Source organism: Poecilia latipinna, unplaced genomic scaffold, assembly GCF_001443285.1.
Source record: "Poecilia latipinna isolate Pla-1442-1.1 unplaced genomic scaffold, P_latipinna-1.0 Scaffold808, whole genome shotgun sequence".
NCBI classification, from domain to species: Eukaryota; Metazoa; Chordata; class Actinopteri; order Cyprinodontiformes; family Poeciliidae; genus Poecilia; species Poecilia latipinna.
Genome location: NW_015113424.1, coordinates 214,593 through 225,500, shown reverse-complemented (window position 1 = coordinate 225,500; position 10,908 = coordinate 214,593). Strand labels below are relative to the sequence as shown.

The window sequence follows — 10,908 nt, the reverse complement described above, 5'->3', positions numbered from 1 at the left end:
GGTCACTATGGTAACGGTGTCGCTCTGTTACAGACGATGACGGATGACCGGTATGAAGTCCGGTCGTGTGTCTCTGAGGCAGCGATCCGGGTCTGCAGCACCAAAGATCCCAGACTGACCCTGAAGATCACCCTGACCTCGCTCGCCATGAGGGAGGAAGAGGAAGATGATGAAGGTACTCACTCGTTTCTCCATCTGATCACATCGAGGACGAACTGGAACATGGGAGGTGAAACCTGAGCCCAGAGGCTCGGAGCGCTGAAAGCTGAGAGGCGGTGGATCTGGGTCAGCAGCAGCTGGACAGACGGAGGATTTCCTGACAGGGTGGATGGGAAAGCGAGCCGCCCGTCTCCGGTGGCAACGCGTTCGGGACCGGAGCTCACAGGCTGCTGTCCGTTTTAAACCCGGTCTGAGGCGGCGGTGGGAAACGGCAGGAAGCTGTCAGCCTGCCGTCACTCGGCCTCTCTGATCTGCAGCGCTCTCTGAAGTTCTGGCGTTCCAGAACGACGAGCCCGCTCCGGGTTTCTGCTCCCAGCAGGAATGTTTGGGACTTTCACAGAACAGAGAAACGATCCCTGCCAAACGGCTTCAGAGCGCTCTGTCGAGTGAAAACATCCAGGAAAGCAGCATTGTTCCTCGTTCAGGTCCGTTGTCCTGACAACAAGAAAACACCTGAACTCAGGTTTAATATTCTGCTGGTAAATATGAGCAGAAACGACTGATTACAACGTTTCACACATTTAAAAACATCAAAGCAGAGAAACTGTCTCTGGTTTATAACAGATCCAGGATCAAATGACTCTGAAGATGTTTGAAAAGCATTAAAATAAACTTTTCTTTATTCCTTTTCATTCCAAAGGTCCATGTGGAGTCATGGCCTCTCAACAGAAACATAAATAACTGCTGTGCTGAAAGTTTATGGTTAGATTGATATGGAGTGAAATTAAATGTTAAACTAAATGACTTCAGTTCCCCTCTTCACCGTCTGAGTTGCTATAGTTTCCCATGACTCCAAAACCATCCTAAGCATGGGTCAGAGGTCACGACGAGCCGTACGGTGTCCTGTGAGGTTGTTTTTACAGGTCAGGTGATGAAGGGCAGTTTGTGACCCAGATGATGAAAACAGAAACATTTACTGTGATCCAGAGCAACGCAGTGATTGTTCAGTTTGTCTCTCTGCTCACCTGAAGCTGCAGATTATGAAAACTTTCCTTCATCACAAACTGGAAACGGAGCTCATCATTTCCTCCCAGCCGACGTTTGGCTTTTATCTGAAGGTTTTCATGATTTTATCTGAACTTTATTACTTCCAGTCAGCTGCTGTCGCTAAACGAAGGTGGAAATTACAATCCAAAGGAATGTTGATATTGTTTTATTGTAAATAAATTCATTTTTATTTCTAAAACTGTTAAAGAGGACGAGTTCAGGTGGACTGTTCAGCTGGGTTATGTCAGTAGATCCACATTCGTTTCTGCATTTCACTCGGCAACGTTCTGCAGAACGACTTGGCTGCATTAGAGATTTTAAATCTTAAAATATTTAGAACAAATCTTCCACATCAGCAGCCTGGCTCTGTGATGGTAGGCGGCGGTATCATGCTGTGGGTCCCAGAACAGAACATGACGATAACAACCTCATAGTTGCCAGTTTTAGTCTGTTATCTGGCTCTTTGTTGCCATGTTCTCATTTTATCCTTCAGTAGCTGATAACAGTCTAATCTTCAGTGATTCATGCCTTCATCCTCTCATCTGCAGTAAAGCTTCATGTTGTCACGTCTCCTTCTCTTGACAGTCTTACAAATCTTTCTGCTTCGTGTGTGACAGAACAAGCCCCCCTCCCCTACCTGTTGCTCATTAGACCAGATCACAGGGTTGACCCAATATATTTTTGGTAACACTTTATTTGAAGGGGTGTCCATAAGACTGACATGACACTGTCATTAACATGAAGGAGTCTTTATGACAGTTGTCATTCGGTAAATAATGACACTTTTAATGCAAAGTTGCTCTAAAAATCCATTAAAATATCAACTTTGTCAACAATGGTGTCATGTCAGTCTTATGCACACCCCTCCAAATAAAGTGTTACCATATTTGTAAACTCTCCGTTCTTCTTCCTGTTTGCTTTTCCAGAGGAAGTCGATCGGGAGGAAGGCAAGCCGAGGCGTGAGGAGGAGGAGGAGGAGGAAGATGCCCTAGACAGGCTGAAGTGCCAGGCGGCGCTGGCGGCGCTCCGACACGCCAAGTGGTTCCAGGTGAGCTCAGCAGGTTCTGAGAGGAATGATCAGAGTAAAGACCCGGTTCCAGTGAATCGTCTCTCTGCAGGCGTTGACATGACGACCTGCTGCTGATTCCTCTGATCCACCGTCACGTCGTGTTTTGTTCTCTTGATACGATGAAGGTTTTAGTCCCTGGTTGCTGGTTTTCTCCCAGGAAGATCGTTTTTACCAGTATGATCCTCGCAGGTCATACGCAGGGGTGATTGACAGCACTAAGCCCCTCCTTCTGGCTCTTGAAGTCAGAAGGAGGGTCTTCAAGAGTCACAAGATGTGCGTTTTAACCAGAAGCAGTGCATTTTGACCACATTTTGACCTGAAGCGGTGCGTTTTGACCACGTTTTGACCTGAAGCGGTGCGTTTTGACCACGTTTTGACCTGAAGCGGTGCGTTTTTGCGTATGGTAACCTAGTCAAGGGACAGGCCCTTTTGACCATCTAGATTATAAAATACTAACACTTTCTAAATTTATCAAGTTGTTTTTGTTGGATTAAAATTTAAAAAAGGTTATCATTGCTCTTATAAACAATTACCCTATTGCAGGGTCAATAGGTCAGAGGTCACGGGGTCTCAACTCAAAATTGAATCAAACAAGATGAGTGAGGTTTGATCTGGTTGACGGTTTGATTCCCTCTGAATCTGCTCCAGTTACACTGACTAAGCCTCCAGCTCGCGGCCGTCAGCAGCGTGTGGAGCTCCAGAGGTCGTGACCTTTCCTCTCTCTGCTTCCTGTTGAAACACTCCTCACGCCTCCATCTGTCCCTCAGGCCCGGGTCGCCGACCTCAAGTCCTGCCTGGTGGTTCTGCGGGTTCTGAGGGACGTGTGCAACCGCCAGCCGGAGTGGCAGCCTCTTCAAGGATGGGTAGGTGCCGCTCAGCGCAGGAGCTACCAGAGGTCACGACCTCTAAGCCCCTCCGGTGGTCTTATGTGTCTGTGCAGCCGCTGGAGCTGATCTGTGAGAAGGCCGTCGCCACTAGCAACCGGCCGCTGGGTCCAGGGGAAGCGCTGCGCCGGGTCATGGAGTGCGTCGCCTCGGGGATCCTGCTACCAGGTCAGAGGTCATGGGCCATTCCATTCCAGTTTTATTTAGAAAGCACTTTAAAAACAACTTTGCTGTTCGAAGTAACCAGAAATAAAAACAAACGATACAATAACAGCAAAAACCAACAATCTGAGCCGAGCTAAAAGCCAGTTAACTCACTAGTTATCTCACTACTAACTATCTATCTAGATACATGGCTAACATGCTATCTAGTTATCTTTCTATCTGTCTATCTTGCTGTGCTATTTGTATTCTCCTTGGTATATACATCATATAGATGTCATCACTATTTCATTAACAATTCCAGTTAATGAATTTTTGCAATTGTTAGTTTTTTTTCTCCACTGAGAGTAACAATAAAATATAAAATACGATTAACGCCTGAAAAAGAAGTGAAGTTGCTGTGCAGTTTAGTGATATAAATATATAAATCTTTATACGACTGTCTTAACGAATCATATTACAAATTTTTTCAAGATCTGTTTTTTTATTTCAGTGATTCCTGTCAAACAGTCACAGCCACACAGTTACCTAAAACATAAGGAATAAATTATTTTTATGGTCACTTTAGCACCACAAAATATAATAATATAACATAATGATAAAACTTTAAGTCCATATTTTCTATATCAGATAAATAACAGAGATGTTGTAACTGTGAACTGCATCATGTCAATAGAGAAACGGTTCCCTCTCTGCGCCTCAGTTTCTGAATAAAACAGGTTTAATATTGGAAAATCAAATCAAAGTGGGATTAAAAAGCTGCAGAAACACAGAGAGCTGAGATGAGCAGAACGGATCCAGTGGAACCCGCTCCTGGTTCAGTCCGTTTCAGAAACATGAACTGATTCTCCTCCATCTCTGAGAACCGCTGAACGTTTTTCAGCCTGAGCTTCATCCTCAGTCTGCTAAATGTTTCTGCTCAGCTCCAATAAACACAAACGTCCTCTGATGTTTTCTTTCCTCGCCCCGTTTTCTGATCCTCCGTCTGGGAATCCTTCACATCTTTTCATCAGCAGAGAGTTCGACCTTCTGACGACGTGAGCGCTTTGCTAACAGCCGCAGGATTTCATCACCTCTCAATCATTCAGGAGGAGCTTTTTCAGGCTGAATTTCACAGACAGGAGAAGACGGAGTACTAAGGCCAATGTAGACAGAAAAAAGAAGTAAATTTACACAAAACCCCCCAAAAATATGAGTTTCAAAAGTGATAATTTTCGGCTTTTCAAACTCAGAAATTTTTAAGTTTTTTTTTCTACAAAATTTCTGAGATTAGACTCAAAATTTCAGTTTTTTGTAGGAAAGTTTTCACCTTTAAACTAAAACATTTCTACTTTTTTTTCTAGAAAATTTTTGACATTCAAACATTTTTGGTGGAAATTTGCTCCTTTTTTTCCATCTGCAGTGGTTGTAATACACCTTCGTAGAAAACAGAAGACAAGTGTTTTGCTTTCTTATTTTGGGAACGTGTGTGTGTTTTCGTGCCAGGAGGCCCAGGAGTTCACGACCCCTGTGAGCGGGAACCCAGAGACGTTCTGACGCAGCTCAGCGCGCAGGAAGCCGACGCCCTAACGCGCAGCGCCCAGGTGAGTCCCAAACATCCCACATTTCCACGCCGTCCCTGAACCTAGCAGCTCAGACAGCTTAGCATTAGCGTAGCGGCCTAAATTAAAGCATGCTGTTGCTCAAAGGCACTGTGGTAAGGAAGTCTGGAGCGCTTCCTGTTCACTCGGGGCCCCAGACCTCTAAACGAACAGACCCGATCTCACCTCTGCTCCACAGCAGCTCTAACCGGTTCTACAGGAAGCAAAGTGGGTCAGAATTCAACCAGGAGGTGTTTCATTTAAAACGATGCTCTGATCTCCGCTGGAGACGAAGCAATCTGCAGAACTTCTTCACTTCTTTACACCCAGGATCAGTTTTTTATGAGCTCTGACCTGCAGAGCATCATAAAGCCTCTCCTCCTGTCTTCCTGCTGTAAAACTGAGCGCGCTCATTAAGGAGCGTCCCACCGGGTTCGCCTCAGCGCCGCCTGCAGCCGCAGACTCAGCAAGTTCCTCCAGGAAGCAGCTGAGCTCGTTTTAGGAGCAACTTCTCAGTGAAACGTCGGTGAAAACGTTGTTAAAGGTTTAAAAGAGGAGCCACGTTGTGAAGGCAGAGTTTCAGAAAGAGCCGGAGTTTCTTAAAGAGACAGAGGCCCAATTTGAAACCATTAAATTATGTAGTATAAATTTCTAAGTTATACAGCATGTTTTTAACCGAAGTTAAACTTATTGTGCTATAAAATATCACGTTGTGGCTGTAAAACACATAATTCTGCCCCTTTAAATCAAATACGACATTATTTTTGTAGATTTGCTCTCTACTGTTAAAACTGTATTTTTAACATACAAAATTATTCATGTACATCTGAGATTTTTTTCTCACAAAAGCTATAAAATTAAATTCCGTTTTTGTGTTCATTTAAAACTATTATGACAGTATTTAATCAGTAAACTGTGACTCTGCCACACGTTGAAGGTTTTCTGTCCACAGCGTTTATAATGCAGGAAGTTTCCTCAACAGCTGCTCCACCAGCTCCTGGGGTAAAAACAGCCAATCGATCAGAGAGTCACTGGCAGCCGTGCAGCCGGTTCCTGCTCTGTTTGTAACCGTGTTTGTGTGTGTGTGTGTGTGTGTGTGTGTTTCAGCATGCGCTGCGCCTCATTGCATTCGGTCAGCTCTACAAGGTTCTGAACATGGATCCTCTGCCGGCCAGCAAGGCTTCTCCACGGCTGCTGGAAGGTCAGAGTTCAGGAAGACTCCTTCTCCTCTTCTTCCTCTTCCTCCTCCTCCTTCTCCTGCAGCCTGAGTGAAACCTCTCTGTCTGTTTCTGCCTGCAGGCGGCTGCCTGAAGAGGCTCCGGGACGACCCAGGCTGTGAGGACAGAGACTTCACCAAACGGATGAAAGGTGATTTAACTTCCTGGTTTCAGCTCTGAAACATCAGCAGCAGCTGGAAGCAGATCAGATCCAATCAGAGCTTTCAGTTTGTTTTTTATCTTTGGTCCAAAACCTGAGTGAAGCCCCCCCCCCAAGATCAGTTCCCAAAGATCATCATCAATATCTTCAAATCAAAAGCAGCACAAACCAAAGTTTTGCGGCACAATCATAGCTGAGTTGATCAACACAAAATATTTACAGAGTCAAAGGTTGACCTCTGATGATCTGGGAACTTTTTTATGAATATCTTCAAAATGATAGCAGCACAAATTGAAATTTTTAATGAACAAACGCAGCACAAACATTTGAGACCAGTTTTCTTAGATGTGGGTAAAGTGTTGGGGGCTGGTTGACCTTTTAACCTTTAAACTTTCATTAACATCTTCAAAGCAAAAGCAGCACAAAAGAAAATTTTTGCCGCACCAACCAGTACAAAGGTAGTTTAGTTTATTGACACCAATTTTATCTGATTTGATGAAAGTGGGGGGCTGGTAGACCCGTCATAATAATAATAATAATAATAATAATAATGTTGGTACAACGCAGCGCTGCTGTGTGATGTTTCTGCTGGTCGCTTTGGGGTCGTAGATTGTTCATAAGGAAGTTTGTTTCCGGTTGCATTTCATTGGTAACTTGAACAACCAACCAAAAAAACATTATGTTTAAGAAACTGATATGTGGATGTAGCCAGAGATTTGTTTCTCTCTGTCCTCGTTTGAAGATCCCAATATTTGAAACAATCTCCCTGAGATGGAAAAAGACAAAATGTTGAACATAAAAGCAGAATGTTGTGAGAAGCAGCAGATTACTGAGAGACAGCCGGAGCGCAGAGTCTGATAGCAGCAGATAAATGGGTATCGACCGAAGACTTGTGAAGTCAGAGAGCTCCTCTGTTCAGTGTGTGTGTGTGTGTGTGTGTGTGTGTGTGTGTGTGTATCTAAACACCCGCTGATGTTGAACAGGCTTTGTGTAAAAGGTGAGAAAGTGACTCAGTGGAACTGAAAGCGTTGAGGCTGTGAACTTTCCTTAGAAACCAGGCGGCTCCAAACAGCCTGCAGGGTTTCATCAGAGAGAAACTCCAGTCTTCATTAATCTGAACGTCAGTTTACCAACTCTGAACCCTGAACCACAGAGCTCCATGAAGCCAGACTGTTCCTGGACTGTTCCTGGATTGCCCCTGGATTCTTCCTGGATTGCTCCTGGATTCTTCCTGGATTGCTCCTGGACTGCTCCTGGATTGTTCCAGGATTGATGGAGGAAGTTGCTCCTGGACGTTTCTGGCTGAAATAATTTTTTTCATATTTAATGAGATTCAAACAGTGATATTGATGACCAGCTCCTGGTAGCTGGATTTTCAGAGTCGTTAACGTCTCACATAGTCCTGCTCCCTCCTCCGTCTCCCTCCAACCTTTCTGGATGTTCTTGGACATCCCAATCGTCTCCTGAATACCCAGAATCTGGACGCTCCACCTTTAAAGGTCCAGTATCTTGTGTTTTCCAGGCACATAGTACCATAGTACCACAATCAAGGAACTATATTACCATCACTTATTATAAAAATGTTATATGTCAAATATGACATTCGGGAAGTCATGATAAAATGGCTCCTCCATTAACCCTTTAACTACATTTTTACCAGCGTTGCTGTGAGCAGCAGCTCCTGTAATGAGCTCAGCAGATCAGGTGTTTGCTAATTGCTGCTGGCTAGTCTGAAGGAGCTGAGTGGGGGAGGCTGCTTGTGAGGCTGAAGCTTGGAAACTGTAGGCCTGAGGAGGAGCTGCGCCTCGAAGGCGGGACTAGGTCCATCCAGGCATTTTTCACAGCTTGAATGGTTGCCATGGAGATAAAAGGATTTTTCAGACATGCATGAAAGAATCAAGTTTTTGATGAGGCAATAACATTAAAACATGATGAAAAGATGAAGTGTATTTTACATGACACTTCCCCTTTAAAATCTGAATATTTGAAACATTTATTGATCTGCAGCTGATAGTTACTGTTTATTGGTTGAGGCATTTAAAGGCAGGTTCCTCTTGTTCTGTTTGATGTTTAGAAATAATCAGCAGCTCTAATCGTCCATTTCACTGGAGAGATCAATCCTGCCGGCTGCAGCATCACAATTATCTCACTGCTTCCTTCAACAGTCAGTCAGGGCATTAACACCCCCCACTACTCCGTCACCCCCCGAAAAACCCATCAGCACCTTCACCTCCATCCTCTTCCTCTCCATCTGTCTCCATCCGCACTCTTCAGGACAAACCTGCTGCTCCCATCACTCTCTGTTACTCAACCTTTTGACAGAGGACAGCTTATAATTTTGATAAATATCAACTGTAAATTTGTCATCATTTTTAAAGAACCGTCATTTTATTTCTGTTTTCCAAAAAAAAAAAAAGTCAAGAACGATGAAAACATCTCTTTCAAAAATATAAAAAATATATTTTCTCCTGATGTTTATTTGTGGCAAATGTGGGGAAAAAGCAAATAAATCCAACCTAATGAAGAAAATCAGATCTGGATACATATTATTGGCACTTTTAGTTTCAAAATTTAATACATTTACACAAAAAATACTTTTGAAACCTGCATTTATTATACACAAAAACATCAGGTTTTTTTAAATAATATTCAGCCATTAAAATCCTGCATTACAAAAGAAGACATGATTTTTGAATAATCAGGCTAAACTAGTCGAGTTCAGCATGTCGGTATTAGCTCCGCTGGAAATAATATTTCTCTGGATTCAGATGACAAATAAAACAAAATCCTCCCTAAATCAATAAACAGCACCAGTTGCTCCTCCAAGCTTTTCCATCCTGGCATCCTGTTAACTCACACTTGTGCACCGACACACTGGTAAAAAAAAAAAACTACTTTGCTTACAGATTTAACTGTGTATAAATGTTGTTTGTCACTTTTGCCTGAATAAAAACAGAACTGTCATGGTTCTGGGATTAAAGTGGTCGACACGTTCAGAGCCATAAACACTCCAACATTTCCACCAGAGCAGCCGCTAAACGTCTGCTGCTTCAGGATCAGAAACCCCTCTGAGGATTGATTGCTTCTGTCTGGTGCTGCAGAAAACGTCCCACAGGTGGGATCCAGACCTGGCAACACTCAGGATCCCATCCATCCACTGGACCCGGCTTTGTTTCTTTCCTCTCTGCTGGAGTTTTATTGTTGAACCTTAACACAACTGTTTGTTTTTCCTGTCTAAAAATACAAAATTCAGGGGTTTTATTTCTGTCTTTAATGAATTCTCACTTGAATAATCTGCTGTAAGTCTGTTAAAAAACATTTGTTTCTGTTGGATTATAATCTGAATTGGACCGTTTTGTTTAATAACTGATAAAAATCTCAGCACTCACAGATTAAATCTGACAGGCAGAACCGGCATCAGTTTGATTTTGTAAGAAAATATTTTTTATTTGGTTTAATTTCCTCCTAAATATTCAGAAATGTTTCATGTTTTTTGAGCGATCTTTGGGTTTAATGTCTGAGTCTTTGTTTCTGTAGTTCTGGACTGGAGGATGACCGACCCGAACCATCCCATGAACGCTCTGATGCGTCTGAACCAGATCCATCCGGGCCTTCAGTACCGCCTGCTGTGTCAGTCGGGTCCGGTCCACGCTCCGGTCTTCACCATGTCTGTAGAGATCCAGGGAACCACGTACCAGGCCAGCGGGAACTCCAAGAGGACGGCCAAGCTGCAGGTGGCCCTGAAGGTACGGCCCGGTTCTACAGAACTGATGGTTCTACAGAACCTCTGGTGCTGCCCACACTTCCACTAATTTGCTATCAGCTAACTCTTCGTTTAGTGTTTAAGCTAACTTTGAAAATGTTTGAAAATGAAAGCGTACTTGGCTTTCGGTAATTAAGTTTTTCCAAATAAATTCTAAACTGCTAATTTACTCGTCTGTTTTGTGAACTTCAACGTGTGATGAAGTTTTGGTTATGAACTGTTAAATATTCTCCAAGTTAAACATTTTATTCATGCTCTTATTTTGAAGGAGATGAAGTCTGTTTATGTTGCAGTTCCATTTCTTCACAATTTTTTTGTTTAAAATTTACTTAAAACAAGAAACAAACAGGAACAAAACATAACCATAATTTCAATAACTCAGCATTATAGAATATAGAATTTATGTTCAAATGAAACTGGTTCTGAAAGGTTGCAGTCTGTCAACGGCTTTAGGGTTTAATCTTCCTGTACATAACTGAAGATGATCAGATCTGGAAATTAGATTTTTGCTGCAGATGTTTGGAGGTGTGAATCATGTTTACTGTGAATAATGAATAAGTTGTCAACATAAAATTTGTGATGTTCAATTACAAATTTGATCCTGCTGGGGGCGCTATATTATAATTATTCACACGTCTTTTACATAGGGTGGATATCAACGTGGCTAAAGCTATCGCTCTAGCATTAGCAGAGCTAATGTTTATGACTACTGCTTCAGCGCAGCTAGCTTCTTAGTTAGCGGCTCCCACCACTGCTTAGTGCCTGGCTCAGAGACACTCCGTTCAGACTAGGGCTGAAACGATTCCTCGAATGATTCGAGTACCTCGATTACTAAAATTCCTCGAGGAAAATTTACCTGCCTCGAAG

General features: G+C 43.1%; 1 protein-coding gene across 2 annotated transcripts in view; it reads left to right on the top strand.

The window, feature by feature from the left end:
* The window catches only part of LOC106956336 (spermatid perinuclear RNA-binding protein-like), a 48,459-nt gene that overhangs the window by 22,996 nt on the left and 14,555 nt on the right, over window positions 1-10,908 (top strand). For both annotated transcript variants that reach the window (XM_015047121.1, XM_015047122.1), the window contains exons 5-12: window positions 34-175; window positions 2,133-2,254; window positions 3,043-3,138; window positions 3,216-3,327; window positions 4,807-4,904; window positions 6,009-6,102; window positions 6,201-6,269; window positions 9,816-10,024. In XM_015047121.1, coding sequence (XP_014902607.1) covers window positions 34-175; window positions 2,133-2,254; window positions 3,043-3,138; window positions 3,216-3,327; window positions 4,807-4,904; window positions 6,009-6,102; window positions 6,201-6,269; window positions 9,816-10,024 — 942 coding nt within the window. The remainder of the gene's footprint in view (window positions 1-33; window positions 176-2,132; window positions 2,255-3,042; window positions 3,139-3,215; window positions 3,328-4,806; window positions 4,905-6,008; window positions 6,103-6,200; window positions 6,270-9,815; window positions 10,025-10,908) is intronic.